The sequence below is a fragment of the Sebastes fasciatus genome, chromosome 11, assembly GCF_043250625.1.
Source record: "Sebastes fasciatus isolate fSebFas1 chromosome 11, fSebFas1.pri, whole genome shotgun sequence".
Taxonomy (NCBI): domain Eukaryota; kingdom Metazoa; phylum Chordata; class Actinopteri; order Perciformes; family Sebastidae; genus Sebastes; species Sebastes fasciatus.
The window spans coordinates 23,629,976-23,651,710 of NC_133805.1; the positions used below are offsets into that span (position 1 = coordinate 23,629,976).

General features: G+C 40.4%; 1 protein-coding gene and 1 long non-coding RNA gene across 2 annotated transcripts in view; one reads left to right on the top strand and one right to left on the bottom strand.

Moving 5' to 3' along the window:
* The window catches only part of LOC141777463 (uncharacterized), a 234,776-nt gene that overhangs the window by 107,780 nt on the left and 105,261 nt on the right, over positions 1 to 21,735 (top strand). The window lies entirely within an intron of this gene.
* On the bottom strand, positions 5,121 to 19,146 carry LOC141777433 (uncharacterized). Its single transcript, XM_074651663.1, has 5 exons — positions 18,457 to 19,146; positions 15,969 to 16,655; positions 12,730 to 12,889; positions 9,005 to 12,322; positions 5,121 to 8,798 (listed from the first exon to the last, which is right to left on the bottom strand). The coding sequence occupies exons 2-5, from the start codon at positions 16,638 to 16,640 to the stop codon at positions 6,652 to 6,654; spliced, it is 6,297 nt and encodes a 2,098-aa protein (XP_074507764.1). The 5' UTR covers positions 16,641 to 16,655; positions 18,457 to 19,146; the 3' UTR covers positions 5,121 to 6,651.

Genomic DNA, 21,735 nt, shown 5'->3' on the forward strand with positions numbered 1-21,735 from the left:
AGATCACTTACTTATATAAAAGTAGCAATGCCACACAACAAATACTCAGATAAAAGTACTGCATTCGACTTTAATTACAAGTACTGGCAATAAACTGTACATTATGTATTACAATTAAAGTATTCATTATGCAGATTGGCTTCTGTAAGTGTTACATTCTCATAATCAGTACTTCAATGCTGTATTTGGTCCAGATGGAGATAATTTCAACTGCTTTACATGTTTTTGGGTATAATCTACATTATTAGATCATATTTTATGATGATTTTATTTGTGTGTTAAATCTCAATCTGAAAAGTGTCTAGTAACTACAGCTGTGAATAAATGCATAGTGGAGGAAGTGCAATATTTCCCTCTAAAATGGAATAGATGGAAATGGAAATACTCAAAGTACAAGTATCTCAAATTTGTACTTAAGTAAATGTATTTTGCACCACTGCTTGTTTGCACAGCATGACATCAGTTTTGGAAAGTACTAGCCAGAGGAGGAGAGCACTGGAGCTCTTTTTCTTCACTCAATCACATTAAGAAATCCAATACAATTTTGTATAATAATCCAAAAAGTGTGGAAAGCCACTTAAAACAGGCTTATTTTGAATACAAATCTGTCGTGAAACAGTTGAGTACAACAACAATAATCTAGTAAAGATTGTGGTCATTAGATATGATATTAAGTGAGATGGTGGTGCACATGCAAGTACTAATAAAGTGACAATTAAAAGTAGTTTTTCTCTCTTTTTTTAAATTCTTCTTTGAATTGATTGATTTTCTATATAGTTCTTTGAATGAAAGGGAGGACGATTTTTTTTTTTTTATTTTGCATTTTGATAAAAATTTTGAAATGTTGAATAAAGTCGAAATTTCGGTATATGTACTAACGCTAGTTTGATTTATTCTAAATGTTCAACGTTTATTCTCAACATTTCGTTTAATAAGATAAAATATGAATACATTTAAGAAATCTTCCTTCTCTGATTTGTTTTTTTCTTATGCCTGGTGCTAATACTGAAAGTTTGACCTTATTCTCAATATTATGACTTTATTCTCGACATTTCCATTTAATAAAAAAAAAAAAAAAAGAAAGCATTTCTCCTATTTTTTCCCCTTATGGCTGGCTCTGATATTAAACCCAATGTAAGTTGATATATTTGTATCTTAGCATGCATTGCACGGTGTTTCTTAGCATTTCACTCAATTTCTGTGGTGGAAGAAGCATTGAGATCTTTTAATTTAATGGGAACTCTGCCGATTTTACACACTACTACACAGTTTGTTTACTGGCTATGCAAATGCATCAATGCCAGTGGTGCTAGAGGGGCCCACACAGGGGCCGCAGTATGAGTAACCAGTAAAACCCCTTTTACCAAACAGGCAATGGATATTCACATGGTCAACACACACTTTTAGAGGCAGGGGGGCTGTACAAATTCCTGCTCCCAGGCCCATTATGAGGCAACCCTGCCAGTGTTGGCCCCAGAGACAGACAGAGGAGGCCGGGATTGTCACAAACAGAGCAGGGATTGTGTATTGCTGATCTGTCACCTAACTGCAGCGACAGAATGCAGACAGTGGGCCGTAATTATTGTTGGTAGCCCGGTGTTTGCCAGTGCCATAGTTTAGGCCAAATAGCTCCCATTCTTGGCAATGTTTGGAATTTATGGTCTTGTCCTTTTATTTTTGTTGCTGAGGTTCCTGTTTTCTCTCCAAAGCAACAACGCTGCAGGGGAGAGATCATTAAAATGAATGTACAAACAGGATGAGAAGAAGAATCAAATAAGACTGAACATAAGTCAGAGGCAGTCAGCCTGTAATGGGACAGGGCACAGATAAGTTAAATCTTGTTTCTGGGTGTCATCGCTTCAAAACCGCAGGCACTGGGCAGCAAAAAGGCATCCTTTGTTTCATCTCCCATGATGGTGAATCACCGACCCGCGCGCCCAGTAGCCATAGCAATCGCTCCCAACATTATTACCAGCGCTGTAACCCAGACATTCAGAGGCTGACCTGCTCATGGAGATTAACTCTTACTGAGTTATTTTAATTATAAAGTTGGAGAAATGAGTGTTTGTAGTGTGCAGTTTGCTACAGCGTGTCCTTATCTTACATTAAGTCACTTTTTAGTTTTGCTTGGGGAGTTTTTTGGCCTGATAAGTTGGTTGGCTTCTTTTTGGGTCATGACATGGCAGATTTAGTGGAGGGTGTGCTGCAGCACAATGTGTCTGTTGCGCCTCAGTGAATGCGTGGAGATCAGACTGAAGTAAATCTAAAAGTGAGAAGGAACGGCTGTATATCCCTGCCAGGGGCCCCCGCGGAGCTTTTGTCAAGTCTGTGTGTGATGGTCAGGTTATTATCAGTGGTCGAATGGAGCAATGTTCATTTACTCAAGCATTTTACTGAAGGATAACTTTGAGGTACTTGAGTATTGCTATTTTCTGCTACCTTACTTTTACTTCATTATTTTCGAGGGGAATATTGTACTTTTTATTACACTACGTTTATCTGACAGCTGGAGTTATTAGGTACTTTGTTTTACAGATTTTACATTAAAACATATGATAATGTCAGGGCCCCTTGTCACATTTCACGAGTTGTTAGCAGCTCCACCAAAGAGACATGTGCCCTCTTAATTTCTCAGATAGCTTTATTTAAATAACTTTTAAAACACCTAAAGAGGTAAAACTCTCAAATATTTCACAATAAAGCAACGGCTCAAACCAAAGTCCCAAAAATGAATATGAAATTGTGTATCAAAACTTAGTTTTTTTCCTTTTTTCTAGCTCATTAATCATCTCACAAGATTTATCTTGTGACCCTTAGAAGGGGCCCGACCCTTAGATTGGAAACCACGGGATTAAACTATAAAGTTATATAAATCAGTCAAAACTAGGTCCACCTCGACCAGCTACAAGAGCATGTACATTGATGCTTCAGTAATAATCTAATAATGTCATGTAGAATAATATTTCAGAGCTGCAGAACAAGTCATTTTACTTTTGATACTTTTGCTGATATGTACTTTTACTTACGAATGATTTTGAATACAGGCCCTTTACTTGCAATTGAGTACTTTATATTGATGTATTGTGGTTACCATGAGGAATGTTCTTTTCTCCATCTGGCACGAGTAGTTTAGTAGTTTAGTGGAACTTAAGCACCAGCTTTTCTGTCAGTGATCAACAACATGAGCCGAGTGAGGACGGGCGTTCATTTCGGGGAATGGAGCTTTTACGCTGGATACCTTTCGACCATAGTAACAACAGAGGAATTAAACTGTGGGGGCTGTTTTCCAAATCTCCATGGTGACTGACAAAACCTTTGGAAAGAATCCAGGAATGGCCACTTTGTAAAGACCTCGCTCCTACTCTCTTTGTCTCGCTCCGTCTTTGTCTGTCTCTCTGCATGTGTGTGTGTTTGGGTCAGGGACCAGGAGGGGAAACAGGGAATGACTAACTTCCCAGCATTTGCCTCTGTCAATAACATAACGTCACCATGTAGAATTTGTCAAATATACAGCATCAACATTTTATTATCACTAGCTAAAAAAATACTTATTTCAAGGATAATATCCTCTGGTCACACATACTGTATTTCAAGCCAGTAAGTGTCACCTACGCCTGACTGCATCGAGGGGCATCACCCAGACGGACTGACAGCTGCAGATGACACCCACCCTCTCCTCTGAGCACTCACCTGCCCCAGGATGAGAGGATATAAGAGTGAGACAAAACCCTTCAAGTGTGAAGGGAGAATAAATAAATACACTTATGATATCTATTCATATACCTCACCGTGACAGATTTGTTTCCAAAGTCAGAACAATATTGAAGTAAATCATCGTTCTTTGACATGATTAAAGAGATTTGAGAGAAACTCCTATGATTCGGAGAAGGGACTTCGGCACTCTGCTGTACTTTAGCTCCATGAATAAACAGAATATTGTAAGCCTTGGGCTCATTCAGGATTCACATGCTTCTCTTAGTTAAGAATCTCATGAAAGTCAAATGTCACCACGGGCCAGAGATGCTTCCAGGCAATCATCATAAATGGGATTATTTTGTGTGTATCTCACCCCAAATATAGTTTCTAGGACACAGGACATTACTGTTTTGATTTTGTGTGTGTGTGTGTGAAATGAAAAAAATGCTATTAGGAAAATACAAAAAATATATTATACTTAAAAAAATTGGAAATACTTGGAAATAGGGCTTCGTCCGAAATCGCAGACTTTGCAATACATACTCAATATGTGTACTATCATTCAACATATTTCTGACAGTAGTATGACTTTTGGTCATGGATGTACTGCTTTTGGTGGTGTGCACTGAGCAGTAATTTACGTCATCACTTCCTGAGAGCCTCCTTGCTGGTTAGAAGAGAGATGTAACCATGGTAACCCATGCCAACCTCATGTGACCAAAACGACGATTTGTGAGAATCATATTTAGTCTGAATTAATTTAAAACATATATAACGTCTAGAAAAGTGAAATCTTATGCTTACAGTTAAATTGAAGCGTTATTGATGTTGCAGAGCTGTCCGTCAACGTCTGTTATGAACGTTGTTGTCTCTATACGGCATTGTATTGTGGGATCCAGCATCCTATTGGTTTCATACTGATATACTAAAATATCTCACATACTGTTTTAGCATACTAAATAACATGTAAGTATGGAATTTAGGACACAATGAAGCCCCATGTATAAGCATACATCCGGGGGATAACCCTCACTTTCTCTAAAAGATAATTAGCTAAGCTAACTGGCAATGTTTGAAAACCCCAGAAGTTCATTTAAAGGTCCCATATTGTAAAAAGTGAGATTTTCATGTCTTTTATATTATAAAGCAGGTTTAAGTGATATATAAATACTGTTAAACTATCAAAAAGCTCAATATACAGAGAAATACACACAGCCCGTATTCAGAAATTGCGTGTTTGAAACAAGCCGTTAGGATTTCTGTCCATTTGTGATGTCACAAATTTACAATATTTAGATCATTACACAGTTTTAAACGTAAACATTCGAAATGTGTCCCAGTTTATTTCCTGTTGCAGTGTATGTGAATGACATCAGCTGACAGGAAGTAAACATGGACCCAAGCTGTTGCCTAGCAACGCAATTCAGTTGAAATGCACTAAAACGGCATGTGTTTCAGACAGAGGGTGAATACAGGTATATTCAGGCAGACAGTATGAGGAAAGTAAAGGTTATTTTGAACATCACAGCATGTAAACATGTTCTAGTAGAAACACAAAATACAAGTATGAACCTGAAAATGAGCACGATATGGGACCTTTAAAAACACTTACCGCCGTTTTAATGGTATTTCCAGAATCCTCAAAGACTTGTATAACCCCCTGGATGAAACGATATCCTATCAGCTGAATTATAAAAAAAGATTTTTCCTAGTTGCGACTCTGTTTACTACCCAGGTAGCCGGTGGGCTGCCATCTTTTTTTTTTATGCGGGATCTGAGGTGCAACTCTGGAAACAGGTTAAAAAAAAAAAGTATCATTCAGCGGACGGAATATTTTTTTCATCCAGGTAGTAAGATGAGTCTTTTATTATTGTGGAAATACCTTCAGAGCAAAGGTAAGTGTTTTTAAATGATCTTCTGGGTTTTTCAAACATTGCAGAATCACTATCTTTTCGAGAAACTGATGGTTACCTCTGTGACCCGGAAATACATGAGCCAGGGCAAACCAGGGCTAGTTCTGCAGCTGCTCAATGCTCCACCACATACAGTAAAGAAGTAAACTCAGAAGAACTTCTTAAAGGTACTGTAAGACGCATACTGTAATGTCATAAATCCGATCCTCAAATTTTAGTAAGCACTGTATAGTAGGCCTACTTAGTACTATAAAGGTGTACTTCATTGATTTAACACTTGAGTCATGTAGTAGGCCTACTTCTAAGCCTTGTGGAAAACTGTTGTGTAATGTCCTCACGCTCTGGAAGGAGCTTTAAAAGGTCTGAAAGGATAAACCTGATGATGTCTTCTAACAGAAAGCACGTGACTTTGGGATGAGTTAGAGAGAAGCAGTTTTCTAACTGTTTCAGTGTGGCAACTATAAACACAATTAAAAAAGGAAACATGGTTTATTGAATATTGAGTCAAAATTCTTACAGCCAAAAACAACATTTTTGTCAGAAGCTGCCTTTTAACGAATTTAGTCTAATATAATATCTTGACATACAGACAGTGGTCCTTTGTTAAAACCCTGAGAGTAATCACTGAACATGCATTGCACATTCTGGAAGAACCCAAAGCAATAAAATGAAATATAACAAGCAATAAAAATCTGCTTTCCTTGGGAGATACAGTCATTTCTCTGATGTATTGCATTATATTCAATAAGAAACTGTTGAGTTGTGCACATGTAATAATAGATTATACAGGGATGTACAGTCAGGAGCAGTGAATCAGTAGAAGAAGTAAAAAAAAAAAAAAAATGTTCTTATTTGCCGGTATTGTTATTTTCTACTTTAACTCTGTGATGGATGTAACACATGTCTGTAGGTCCGATGGGGTTGCAGGAAATATATTTGTTCACAATTATTTGACAAAACACAACATGTTTAGCTGCATTACAACCAATTAACCATACAGGATCAGCACGTGTGAATATTTCTGTGAAATAAACGTCTGCTTTTATAGTATGGGACAGTATGGGCTACATCTCACATGCAGTGCATCAAGGGAGTCCTGTGCTTGCAGTACACCCCTTCCTCCACTAGATGTCCTTCTTGCCCTGGTCACAGCTGACGACTCTCCCTCAGGATGCACTTTCATGTCTGCTACTTTAAACTCAACTGATGCAAATGAAGACAGACTACCATTTCTATTCGCCCAGGTTTTGGACGTATCGACCGTAGGCGACACCCTGAAGCCTCTCCCTTTGACACCGCTTGCATCTTTTTTCCCACTTTTGACACTAGTGTCGTCCAAGAACGGGTCGGAATCGCTTCCGTGTGGCATATTGTAGTAGGTGCACTTGGGAGTTTGAGGCTTCGCCATCTCCTCGAGCTCTGATGAGGAGATGGCTGCGAGAGGGCTGCGCCGGGTTTTGGAATGAGACGGGGAATCCTCGCTGGTGTTGTCCTGACCCGTATCTAGAGATGTGCTATCTAATTGGTCGTACATTCCCAGGGAGACCGGAGGAGATTTTCTGATGAGGTGATTCTCCTTGAGCAGCCATCTACCTTGGTCGATCAACACCCCATCCGCTGAGTCTTTTTCTGGGGTGACAGAAGTGCACTGTGCGGCCTCTGCGGCTGGTTCGGCGTCTGCCTTTTGTGAGCTTGAACCACTGAAATAAGAAAGATCCTCCTTTGAGGCTTTAGTGCTCGAGTCACAGGAAGAAAAACTCCCTCCACTTTTTAATCTGGATTCTTGCAAGGCTTCTGTATTACTTGCAACGGACAGTTCGGATTTAGCTCGCTCCGCATGTGTTCTCCTATAAGGGATATCAGTCTCTTCTTCACTCTCTGTGATGATATCTAAAGACTCCTGAGTTTTATATCCACCGCTCTCCGACGTTTCGGGCCTGTAATCGGACAAATCTGAGGTGTTCGGGCTCGGGAGACGCTTTAAGCCGTACGACGAATTGTCCTTTCTGCTTTTTGGAATTTGTTTAATTCGCGTCACTCGAGCGTTATCTGGCTCTAACCTGACATTCCCCCGAGAGTCGTACGTGAATATAAGTGAAGAGGACCGCAGGGCCGAGTTAACAAAGTCAAGTAACTCCTGTGATATTTCCACTGAATGTTGTAGACCGCTGCTTCCTTCCTCGTCCGTTTCGACTTCATTAACGGTGTCTGTCCCGTTACCTTTATCGTCCTCGCACTGACACTCAGAGGAATGTTTGGTTGATGATTCGCTGTTGTGTTCTGCCACCTTTTCATCTACATTTTCTTCATCACAGCTGCTCTGCTGCTGCTGCAAGTACGAGGCCTCCTCTAGTAGGTTTTTACAGTCTGCATCATCAGTAGCACTTTCTTCATCTACCTCATCCTTCGATTCCTGCTCCTCCACCTCGTCGAAGCCCTCATTTAACTGATTTTCTTCATCATCTTCCCTCTCCTCTTCATCTAGCATTTGCCCTGCTTTCATATTTTCTTCAATCTCCTCTACTGGTTCTTTTTCCAGCTCTTTCTCGCTCTCCTCACCCTCATCACACTTTTCTTCCTCTTCTATATTCTTGTCAATTTCCTCTCCTTCCTCTTCCTCATCTGTAACCACTCCGTCTTCTATATTTATAACTTCAACTTTTTCCTCAACATCTTCCTCATCCTTCTCCTCAATAACCTCCTCCTCTACATCTCTCTCAGTAACTGCATCTGTTTCTTCTTCTTCTTCTTGTTCTTGTTCTTGTTCTTGTTCTTGTTCTTGTTCTTGTTCTTGTTCTTCTTCTTCTTCTTCTTCTTCTTCTTCTTGTTCTTCTTCTTTTTCTTCCTCCTCCTCCTTCATCTCTTCAATTATTTTTTCTACATCCTCTTCATCACCTTTCTCCTCAATAACTTCCATCATTTCCTCTTCCTCATTATTTTCCTCCTCAACATCTTCTAAAGCATCTGCTTCTTCTTCGTCCTCCTCCTCCTCCTCTTCCTCTTCCTCCTCCTCCTCCTCCTCCTCCTCCGCTTTAATATTTCCTACTTCCTCTCCTTCATCTGTCTCCCCAATAACCTCATTTGCTGCTGCTTCTTCTTCCTCCTCCTCCTCCTCTTCTTCCTCCTCTTCCTCCTCTTTAATATTTTCTATGTCCTCTCCTCCATCTGTCTCCCTAATAATCTCATCTACTTCGTCTTCTCCTCCTCCTCCTCCTCCTCCTCCTCCTCCTCCTCCTCCTCCTCCTCCTCCTCTTCCGCTTCTTCAATGATCTTTTCTACTTCCTCTCCTTCATCTGACTCCTCAATAACCCCATCTGCCTCTTCCTCAATCTCTTCCCCTTGCCTCTCCTCGGTTATACATTCCTCATCCTCCCCTTCCTCCGTCTCCTCAACACATTCTCTCTCATCTGTCTCTTCAACACTATCATCCTCTTTTGCTTTTTGAACTTCCTCCTCTGCTTCTTCTAATTTCTCCCCATCTTCCTCCTCAACCACCGCCATCGCTTCGTCTGTCCCTTCCTCTACTTCCTGAACAGATCCCTCCTCCTCTAGACCTCCTTTTTCCGCCTCCGATTCCTCCTGCCCCTTGTCATCTACTTCTGTCAATGCCCCCTCTTCTGCTTCCTCCTCCCTTTCTCCCTTTTCAGTCTCTTCACCACCATCATCATCATGATCTATCTCTTCTGTATATCCGTCCTCTCTGTCCTCCACCACCTCCCTGTCCTCCTCTACTTCTTCCTCTTCTTCCTTGTTGTTTTCTTTCTCTGTTAAGGGCTCATCTCTTTCTGTCTGTGATCTTTCTGATTCTTTACCAGGTTCTTGCTCTGACTCACTTGTCATCTTGGCCTGTTCTATCTCTCCATCATCATCACCACCCTGTTTTGTCTGAGTAATGTCCTCAGCCATGCAGGTAGCATCAGGCTCCGGTGATTGTTTGATTTCATCGTTGCATTCTTCAACAAATTTTTCCACATCTTCCTCTGAGTCCGACTGGTTTCTTTCCATTTCTACAAAAGTGCTCTCCTCTGCAGGGTAAAAACTTTTAGTATGTTGGATTGTTGCAGAGATCTCTGCTCTGAGGTCTTGCGGCATATTCAGCTCATCCATCAGCTCCTCGATATCCTTGAACGCATCACCGGCTTCGGAGAAAACATCCAGGGCAAATTCTGTTTCTGAAAATTTGGGAGACAGCGGTTCACTCTCAAGCCTTTCTCTGAGAATCTGGAAATCCTTCCAGCGGTCTCGGAACTGAGAAGACGCTCTGCTCTGCAGATCCGTCAAACTCGCCCTCAGCTCTTCATCGTCCTCGATGGCAGAGATCTTCTGCAGGGATTCCATCATCAGCATGGCCTCGGAGGGGCTTCTCGATAGGCTGCGGCCTTCTGGAGCAGATCCAGTTAGGTTATCTCGCAGAGTCATCACAGATAAGAATGAAATGAAGGCTTTGCACGACGAGCCGAAAACCGACGCCACTTGTGTTGAGAAATCAGGAAGGCTGTTGGACTTCTCGAGGTTGGATGTTGTGTTGGTTTCACTTGGGATGCAGTGAATAGATGAATAAAGCTCCCGCAGGACATGTTTTATATTTGGATCCAAAACTTTGGATGTAGATGATTCCTTGTCAGCTGGACCGATGGCCTTTGCAGATTTGTGTGGCCTCAGTCTGTTCTCCTGCTCCACAGGATCCACTCTGACGCTCGGCATTGAAACACATAAACCTCTCATGTATTGCTCATTGTGCGGCAGAGCCATAGCTTGATGAGGTACTGATAGACAAGAAGCTGATTTCTTCAGAGCATCACTGGATGATGGATGACACTCCTCTAAATGAGTCTGGCATTCACTCTTTTCATCCGATTCAGAACCAGCGCCGATCTGAAACACGACCTTCGTCCGAGGCTCTGATTCATCAGTGACGTCCTCCTCAGTGTATGGCACTGGGTCGGGGTTGACTTTGTCCAACCAGTTCTCAACATACTGGTGGATTTCAGAGGGTGAAGGATTGAGAGAAGGCATCGAACTCACAATCAACTCTAAGGACTTTTTAGGTGACGGTGTCCTGTTTTCTCTCACGGAATTAGGCTTGCTAATTGTCTTTCTGGCCGGCAAAAGTGATTTCTTTGGTTGTAAAATGTCTGACATGTTCTTCTTCATTTGAGGCCTCCTAGTTGGAGAATTTACATTATGGCCGTTATATCTCACAGCTGCTTTATTCATGTTTTGTCTCTTAGGCGGGGTCCTACTCACATTTTCAGTGTCAACTAATAAGGCTTGCTCTTTCCTGGGCGTCTTTTCATCCTTACTCGCTTTCTTAATTTGAGTCTTTTCCGCTCCTCTACTCTTTTGACCAATGTTGCCACTTTCTGATGAACTTAAAGTCTTTTTTCCCGCACTGGCATTGCTGCTGAGCTTGTCTGGGGATGAGTGTTTGCTAGTTTTGGGGGGGCTAACTATGCTTTGTTTTTGCTTTTTATCTGAGCTGGTTGTTGAAGTTGAACTCTTCTGATTGCGAGCAGGTTTGATCATCATCTTTTTCTTCGTTTTGTCTTTTTTTACCGTCTCCTGTTTTTGGGAGTTTGTTGCAGTAATCTCATGTGTTGGAGTTTTTGGCTCTGATGACAATGACAACATCTCCTCTTTCTGTCGTTGTGGTGAGTCAGTAGTGGGCGGCTGCCGGCTAAAATCGATGTCATTGCTGGATGAACGGGGCCCTGAGTCGGTGGATGGTTTGCTTCCTGCCGCTGGAGTGGAACCATGCAACGGTGCACTTTCTACGCTATATTCCTTGTTTGCATAATAGTTGTCGTAGCAGCCTTGAGTCTCATAAATGTGCATGACAGTCTCTGTAACCTCCATCCCGTTGTTCTGTATCTGAAGGACATCAGCTACTCCTGACGACCTGTTGGAGGAGTTGGAGCCTCTGTTGCTCGCCCCCGCAGACGTCGTTTTCCTAGGTTTTGGGACTGGCCTGTTGCTGCTGCTGCTGCTGCTGTGTTTGACGACGCAATATCCCTCCGTCGTCTCGCCATCGGCCGTCCTCTCCATGTAGGAGTAATGTCCCAGGGTGCTCTCTTGAACCCCCGACTCGGTCACCGTCTTCACACTCTCAACAGACGCCTTCTTCGTAACGTGCCGAGGTCCTGGCGTAGGGGTGCGTTTGAAACCAGTTTTTGCATTTCCCAAGGCCGTGGAAGTGTAGCCCTCTTTAAAGTCGACACCCTTCCCAGCTCCGGCGGGATGGTTCTCCTCTTTCGTTTCATTCTCACTGGCGCTAGAAGAGTCTTTGGCAATGGCGTCGTTTGAGTCAGGTGAGCTGTTGCCCGACTCAGAAATGGAGGCACAGACTGTCCCCTTGCTAAGGCTGGAGCGGCTGAGCGTGGTGGTCCAGTGAAGCATCTCCTCCTCTTTAATGGTCAGACGGACTTTCATCTCCACCGTCATGCTGCCGTCTTGATTCACACGGAAAGACTTTTCAATGTCATCGTCCTGAGGTACGATGCAAGAACGATGCTCATTGTCTACCCTCCGAGTTCCACGCATCTCCGTGGTTGGTAGACGACGGTTGACCTCTGATTCAAACGATCCGTCGTGGTGATGCAGGTGGCCGTTGGCGCTTCCATTTCTAGACTTGTTTATCTGGGTGACGATATATCTCTCTGATGATCGGGAAAAATTCCTTGAGCTTCTTCCACTCGACGAAGATTTGTTGTTCTCTTTGGTTGGAGGTGTTAGTGAAAGAGAGGGGGAGAGACAAAGAGAAAAAAAAATATTCAAGGACATTATAAAAACATAATGAAGTACTCGTATTGGTTTGCTAGGAAAATTTAAAGGAATAGTTTGACATTTTCATTTCCTTTAATGGGGTCAATAACATTGCATTGAGGTCAAGACTAAAAGCTCAGTGATAAATATCTCAAAACCAGGACAGATAGAACCAAAATGATCTGCAACAGCTATATACCACTAGAAATAAATGAGTACATTTGCTTTTTTTTTTAACAATTTGTGTAAACTAGCCCTTTAACAATGAATAACTGCAGATAATAAGAGGACCACGTGGACATTTGACATTAAGACTGTGATATCATGTCAATTTACAGTAGTACTGACTACAACTTACGAGTTCTTGGCTGCGACATCGATGGTTCCACCGGGTCCACGTACATTATTTGTGCCATCTGGCTCGCTCCAGGGAAACTGTAGTTTCCTAATCTGAATGGCTCGTTGCCGGCTGCCACAACAACTCCAGAGCACAGGATGATTCCTGCCAGACTGTCAACCTGAAAGAGGAGCACAAACATTTTACACGTTAAATTGGTCGCATGCACTCACTTTATGTATTGCACTCCTAGATACATGCAAACTGAAAAGAGACTTTGGTAACACTTTCTATGACACCCATGTTTTTTAATGCATTATAAGCATACTTATAATGCGTTATAATCTGCTTATAGCACTGTATAATTATAAGCAGTCATAAATATTCATATAACAATAATCATAACACATTATAAAGCATTTTATAATGACAAATAATAATATTTCATAATTATTGGTCACTCACTGACATATTTTTTTTACAAGGATCATAGTGTATTATAATTCCCATAGTCTTTTTTGCATTATAATTACAGCTATAATGCATTATAATGTGATTGTAAGTTACTCTAAGTGGTCATTGTTTGCTTTAAGTAAAGTGAATAATGCATCATTAAATCTACACAAGAACAACACACATAACGTTGTAAAATAAATTTTCACCAATGCATTATACAAAAATTATAATATATTACAACTATTGGAATTAAGTTATGTTAAATGATGACATTTATCTGTTAGACCATGGTATAGATTCAGTCAGAGCCAGTCTATTTCCCTTGTGTTTGTATTATTTAAATTGTGTCAATTGTTATGTTTTATTTACAGTAGACATGTTTTAGGATGTGTTATGTTAGCGTATTGTGATGGGAAGTGTGAATGTGTATTTCTGTATTGTCACCAGGAAGAATAGCTGCAGGAATGCAAAAGCTAAACAAACTAACAGACGGGAAGCCTGTTCCTGTTAAAGGACACGTGGAAAGAGGGATTACGGAGTGACAACTCACCAGGGGGTAGAGATTTTGAAAGCACCTCTTAGCACTTCTTGGAATACTTATAATGTGTACAGTAACAGAGTAAAAGCCTTGATTCCTCATTCCTAAATAGAAGTTACAGTGCAGTTAAGCCCCTAACAGTTATTTATTTTAGTTAGGAAATTTTGCATACATGAATATAGTATCACCCACTGTTTCTTGTGTGATTTTGGTTCAACTTTAAGAGTCAGTGAGTCTAGTTTTTTCCCATTTACTAATCTTAGAACCTGTTGTTGTTATACTATGCTGGAGTAAAGTTCACAGAATGAATTGGTTTACCTGACAAATCTGCTACAATTGGATCAAAGTGCCATAATAATCTGGGCCGCTTTACTTGCACATCAAGGATCCCCAACAATGCCAAGTAAATGTGGTCTTCAATACTCTGAATTGAATATTAGGTCAACAGAATAACATTTAATCAATTATATTAGATTTATTTTTCAGGAATAGCATAGTAGTAGTAGTAGTAGTAGTAGTAGTAGTACTAGTAGTAGTAGTAGTAGTAGTAGTAGTAGTAGTAGTAGCACAGAACAACCCCTTTAGGATGGTCATACAGTAGATGGCAATATTGCCCCAGTAATATAACTTTTGCTGGTCCAGTCAGAGAGACTGAGTAGAAATGACACAAAGTTGAAGTTATTTTCAAAAAGATTTGGAGCTTTTAAGAAAACATTCGAGGCTGAAGCCCCAGAAGCCAATGCAATACAATGATCCCACAACAATAACAATTCAGGTCCAAATCTTGATGCTTTTATGAACTCTGAAAACCAAAGTGAAAGCTCTGGGACAAGGGAGTAAGTGGACATTGAATTAAGGCTGTTTTGTCAAGAACTGTCAAACTCATTGACGTGTTTTTGTGTGTGTTTGTGTCTGTCTGTCTGTCTGTCTGCAGCTTTCTTCAGCTACACAGACTATAAGATTATCCTTGTGTAACCGAGACATACCAGTGCTTAATATAGCCTTAAGTATCCTTAGATAGAAAGTAAACTCGAGGATAACAACAGAGATGCCAAGGAGTCACACGGCATGGTACTAATTGAATCTCTAAAAACAGTGTATGGTTAACGGGTAAAACTTGTATTTTAGAATCAGTATTATTATTGTTATTCCCTTTTTAATAATAATAATAATAATACCTTCTTATCCTACTCACCTTTTACTGTAATACCTTCTTATCTTATATGTTCTTATTTATATGTTGTTGACATGTATGATCTTTATTTTGAAGCACATTGTGTCTACGCCTGTAGTATTAAATGTGCTATATAAATAAAACTTGGTTGATTGATTGATTCATTGATTGACTCACCTTGAAATTGGAGGCGTTTACATAAATATATCCAATCAAATCAGTTGTGATTGACAAGCTATCCCCACGCATCAGATAAAACCACACTAGAAACACTGTTAGCTAGTGGGTAGCTAGCAGAGCAAAATCATAGCAGAACATGTGTGTTTACGTTTCAGCCGGCAAAATCTTAGTTCACATTTCCAACGAATGTGAATCTGTACAATTAGAATGAATGCTTCGCGGTTATATGCCTCTGCTTACCAGTCGAGTTGCATCCATATCTGTCCAAAAAGTCATCACTTCATCATTTTATCCTCTTAACTATTTCTGTGAAATTGTCAAAATAAGCGTATGAATTCTTCAGTTATGACCAACGTGTTTTGTGAGGCCACAGTGACCTTTGACCTCCAAAATCTAATCAGTTCATCCTTGAGTCCAGGTGGACATTTGTACCAAATTTGAAGAAATTCACTCTAGGCCTTGCTGAGATATCAAGAGAATGGGACGGACACAGTGACCTTGACCTTTGACCACCGAAATCTAATCAGTCATTGGGCCAAATTTGAAGAAATTCCCTTCAGGCATTCCTGAGATATTGTGTTCATGAGAATGGACGAGAATGTCTCCGGTCGTGGCTGTCACAGGCGCGGAGGCATAAAAACAACGATTGTAGTTTTACAGCGGCTGGTGTGCAGGAATATTTCTTAGCAAGTGACTTCCCGGAGTCTCTGCTGGTTTCTGTTTCCAGTCTTTATGCTAAGCTAAGCTAACCAGCTGCAAATATGTGTATTTTACAAAATTACAAACTATTTTTAAGCACATATTTACCCATAAAAACATTATACAGACCAGATTTCAGATACTTATAAGATATTTTCAGGAGTTGCCTTGAATCAGCTCCATTTCTCCACTTTCACTTTGCCAAATACTTACTCTTCTGCCATCTGTAGAGAAGAGTTTCAGCACTGGGAACTGCAAGACCTGGGAGAGGTAATCCAGTAAAGCATCAAATGTCGGTGCTGTTCTTCTCTGCAACACGATAGTGCGTTTGACAGTGGGATCCCTGTTCCTGATGACCACAAGTTTCTTTGGCGTCCGTACTGCCACCCTCTCAGTGACCTTTGCTGGCCTGTTGGTGACCACTTCATTCCTTCTGCCGAACGCACCAAACTGGGGTCTCTGTCGCCTTCGTCGCCCCGCGCTGAGGGGTCTGGTGGCGTTCCACGGTACCTGCCGCCGGTTCACTTCATCCAGGTTTAATGGCTTCACCCGTTTCTGGTCAGAACACACATACGATCCCCCATCCTGTAAGTCATCTAGAGCCTTAACCAAGTGGGTCCCGCGTGGTGTGGTGATGGTCCTCACTCCAAATGGCAGAGGCACTTTCTTGGACAGAGCATCCAGTAGAGCATCGAATGTCTTGAAGGTGCGGGCGTTGATGACCAAGCGATGTCCACTGAATTTATAGTCACCGCTTTTGTAGAAACACACTCTTTTAGAAGCTGAGGGGTCAGAGATTGGTTGTAGGGGTCGGGAGGGTAACGTCTGATCGCTGCCGGAGGACAACTCCCCGGCAGCGGGCTCCTGGACGGATGTGCTGCTCATATTGTGTGGAGGTGACTGGAAAGAAAGCAGAGAGAGGGAGAAAGATGATCATTTGTTACCGCAGTTTTCTTCAAATTATGGTAAATTGTGCTTTAAAGTGATACCCCATAACAAAACGTTTGAGTATCATGCAGACTTTGGAGCCCAGAGCCTGTCGACAAATACAACCAGTGGTGGACTGAGGGGCAGGGGGACAAAAATAAAAAGGGCACCAGCTGCATGCAGTGGGGCACCATACGCGCAGAAAGTTTTCTAGGATGTAGGGCAGCCTATACAGTATGTAAGGGATAATGTACAACGAGCCGGTCATTGTTGTGAAAGAATCCCCGACAGGGCGATGCCGCCGACACGAAGCGGACGGGTCTCTTATTGCCCTGAAGGGGATTCTCTCACAACGATGACCTGCTAGCTGTACATTATCCTGCTTATTACACGGCTACTTACTTAAGAAATCAATAATCTTACACAAAACGGTCCGCCAGAGTCCGACATCAGAACTGCGCCCATGGCAACGGTCTGCTATACATAGCAACGGTCTGCTATACATAGCAACGGTCTGCTATACATAGCAATGGTCTGCTATACATAGCAACGGTCTGCTATACATAGCAATGGTCTGGTATACATAGCAACGGTCTGCTATACATAGGTCTGCTATACATAGCAATGGTCTGGTATACATAGCAACGGTCTGCTATACATAGGTCTGCTATACATAGCAACGGTCTGCTATACATAGGTCTGCTATACATAGCAACTGTCTGCTATACATAGCAACGGTCTGCTATACATAGGTCTGCTATACATAGCAACTGTCTGCTATACATAGCAACGGTCTGCTATACATATGTCTGCTATACATAGCAACTGTCTGCTATACGTAGCAACGGTCTGCTATACATAGGTCTGCTATACATAGCAACTGTCTGCTATACATAGCAACGGTCTGCTATACATAGGTCTGCTATACATAGCAACTGTCTGCTATACATAGCAACGGTCTGCTATACATAGGTCTGCTATACATAGCAACGGTCTGCTATACATAGGTCTGCTATACATAGCAACGTTCTGCTATACATAGCAACGGTCTGCTATACATAGCAACGGTCTGCTATAAAGAAATAGCAGACCACAGATTAGAGATGATGAGCGTTTTGTAGATTTTTCTATCATCATCTCAAAGCGTAGAACCCACATGAGCCCTCAAAACAACACAGTAAGCTGTATTCAGCAAACATTTACTGTGTCATTTAGGAATAAAGTGAACTAGAGACATGCATGAGGCAACTGCTCAACATTACGTTTTTTACTGAAGAAACACTGTCATTCTGTGTGTGGTCAGTGTAAATTACATATACAGATTGTGTACAGTATAAATTAAATGATTAAATGTAATATTCTCAAAGCTTTTATGCATGCAGCACAACAGTCTTTCAGGTATTATTTTATATATATTAATGTCTTTTGTAGATTTATATGACTGCAATAATAGATAATATGGGTGCTGTTGACACAGGCCTAGTTGCATCAGTAGGCTTCAATACAGCACGGTAGAAAAGATTGACCTAAGAGCTTCTGTTGTTCAACCTGTTATATAGGTTTCATAAGAATCTACAGTAAAGGTAAAATAGTCATTCTGAGGAACGATGTTTTATAACAGATTCTACATCAACAAGTCTAACTAAATGTAGACACAGACTTAGACAGAGGCCACAAACACCTACAACATATCAACTAATTAAACAAATTACACCCTGTAGATACTTAAGAAATGAACAAACATATCAACACAAATGTAATGAATAAGACTTACCGTATATTTCACATTTCATCTAAATTATAGCGGCTAAAACGACAGAAAGTGTGCCTCCGTTATTCCTCTGAGCGCTGGTCAAAGCCTCTCAGCGGCGTTGGAGGGCTATTTTGAGACATGCAACATCATGGCCAATTTGCTTAATCTTCGCTCACACACTTAATCAGCATATCAAGATAACAAATGAAGGAAAGGCAGACAAATTTGGTCAACTGACAGTTTTACATCATGGCTAATGTATCCTGTAAATCTCAATAAAAATAAGAAAAAACAAATATTCCAAAAGTCCTCTCTGGATCATCAGACATACATTTCTCTCTTGTCATTTCTACTAAAAGACAAAGTGAAAAAGTAGCTGAGTGAATGGAGACAGGTGGTGAAAGTTCATGAACTCTCCAAGTAAAATTATATTAGTAAACCTTTACCGCTCCAAACAGATACCACAGGTGGCTATACAGGACTGTTTCTAATTTGCAAAGCAGCCTGCCTAATCAGATTTGACAAGTCTTGTCCTAATAGGGATTAGGTTAAAGATTTTACGCATGCTGCTGACAGCCTGTGACAGAATGAGGTCTTAAGAGAGCACTTTTACATCACAGCAGGTACTGGAAATCCACCATCAAATTTCAGATCACACAACATATCAGTATTTGCATTTTTTGAATATCCTGGAGAAGAAATGTGACCATAATTTGGGGATTATTGCAGCTTTGTATCCAAATGTGTCCTGAAGGAAACAAACAGAGTCCAATATATGGAAAAGTTCCAATATATCACGTATTCAAAGTGTGGATAAGCATAAAATAATAGCTTCATTAACACTTTTGTTGATGTATTACCATTATCCTATCTTGTAAACTGATGAAACATAATGTGAATTTCGGTTTAGTATTTTACCTTTTTGTACATATATTCTATTTACTGTAATTAGCAGAACATTGCATTTTCTGCTCAGTTCAATAATTCAAATAATTTGCAGTGATTGCCTAACCTTCAATCAATAGGTGGTGATGTCACATGCTGATCTGTTTGGATTAGTAAAATCCAAATTAGCAAGTCAATCAGTGCCACTAAAAATGCAGTATAAGATCAACATTGTGCCATCAGCTCCTGGCTCTGCTACTCAAAGGTCACAGGTTTGATGCCTTCATCACAAATCATGAATTATACCAAAGGCCCTCAGCAAGACTGAAGTTCTTTCACCGACTGTTAATTGCGATGAATAATACAGTGATAACTGTCAACTGCTGCTTGGAGAAACATGAATATTTTTACACCCCTATGTACCTGCAACTGACTCATTCTCAGAGTGAAAATGTCAGAAAACACATACATTGACAGTATCAATGTTCCAAATAAAATCCTATAACAGTGTTTTTTCAGCCTTTTTTCGGATTGTAACCACAATGTCATGACCTGGTCCACCAAAATGTGATGTTTTATTATTTACATAACTGTTAGAGGTCTGAGGAGGTAAATTAATCCAGTAATTAATAAGAAAAAAGCAAAGATTTTTAGATTTTATTAGTTTAAAAATATAAAAAAAAGGTACAAGTTGATATTATGTAAACAACAAATGTGATGGAGAAGTGAAAAAAAAAACTCAGAGGGGCTTGATCAGAACACTATCCAGTGCATACCTTACCCAATTATAAAACGAAAATAAAATATTAAAAATAGGAATGTCTGAAAAAAATATGAATTATTATTGTCATTATCGATTTAAGTGGTTTGTGTGTGTGCATATATACATCATGTATCAGAAAATAGTGAAAATATCTCATCACAATTTTCGACCAGCGGTCACATACCCAAAGAAGTTCTATTTAATATCATAAAACATCTTCTGAGGCATTTTTTGCCATAAAAAATAAGTTAAATGATTACTGAAATTGTTGCCATTTAATTTCTGGTCTGACCATTTAAAACGTTCCATCTGTTTAACGATTAATGTGAAAACATGATAAGACCCAAACATTTATTTGAGAACTTGGGGTGGATTTGTGAAATGGGTTAGGTGATGGGTTGAAGCACAGCACAAATATAAATCACTTTAAAAAGCTATACAAAAAAATATATTTTTGGGAGGTATATGGTTGAGGAAGAGTTGTGATAAAGGTTGTGTTAAGGGTTGGTTTATATCTACTTTTTAACTCCGGATGGATATGTGGGTTTTAAATAAACTTGGGATGCTGTTCATATATTTAATTTGGGATGTAAATAAATCTGGGATAGTTTTTATATTATATTATATTATCATTCTATGATATATGAGTTATTAGAGGAGAAGTGAGAAAGGGGTATAGGGAAATATAAGTTTTACTTCTACCTACTCCTTTTCGGACACTATTACTCTTGTTTTGTTTGTTATTATTTTGTATCTGTTTTTATTTATTTTTATGTTCGAAATAAAGTCTTTCATTCATTCATTCATTCATTCATTCATTCATTCATTCATTCATTCATTCAACTTAAAAGGTTTCCAACAACATAGTCCATTGTTGACCCAAGCAGAGATAGGCTACAAGTGGCTCTTTGGCACCATCTAAAGGCAGGTAGCAATATTGCCAAAATGCATGCTTTGTTTTGGCAGCAGGGGGACAAATGTTTGTGCAGAACTAAAGGGAATATAGAGGTATATACTGTATTCATAAAAAATCTTTGTCTTTGTCTTATTAATGCACTGAGTGGTGGTGAATAGCTTACTTAGTGCTCTAAAAGCTCCCAGAGGAATCTTGTAGTGATGTGTTTGTCACGGACGAGACGGTTCAAAGAGCCGGCTCTTTTAAGTGAACGATAAGAGCCGACTCCCTCTTCTTTACTTAATTCAAGGCAGAATGATAGGACGATCTTCTCCGCGCAGTCTACAGGTACAGAGCAGGAGGGAGAGGAGGAAAGAAAGAGAGAGAGGAGTGCGATGAGCGAATAGCAGACAAGATGAGTTAAGGTACGTGTCCACAGGGGAGTTTTTTTATCGCGAGGGGACGCGACGCTTCCCAACATTGGACGCTTGGTGGGCTGTCACTAGACACAAGGCTCTCCCCACCTGATTGGACGAACGCTTTCCCTCCGTGGGCTGCTGCTCCCAACTTTCAAACCGGAAACAGTATGGAGGCGTGGAAAGCACGGAGCCTGTGGATACGTACCATGACAGTCGGAAACGAAGCAGCATGTACAATTATGGTATTCTGGAAATTATAAGGTTTAGTGTAATTAAATTGAATAATTTAAGTGATATACTATGTGCACACATACTAATCATAGGTCAAAACAGCGCTA

Excerpts from the sequence above, each read along its gene's own strand:
- LOC141777433 (XM_074651663.1), bottom strand. The coding sequence starts at position 16,640 with ATGAGCAGCACATCCGTCCAGGAGCCCGCTGCCGGGGAGTTGTCCTCC. Across the intron at positions 12,890-15,968 it reads TCTCTACAGATGGCAGAAGA|GTTGACAGTCTGGCAGGAAT; the intron begins GTAAGTATTTGG and ends CTCCTCTTTCAG. Across the intron at positions 8,799-9,004 it reads AGAGACAGATGAGAGAGAAT|TAGATGAGATTATTAGGGAG; the intron begins GTGTTGAGGAGA and ends GAGAAGACGAAG.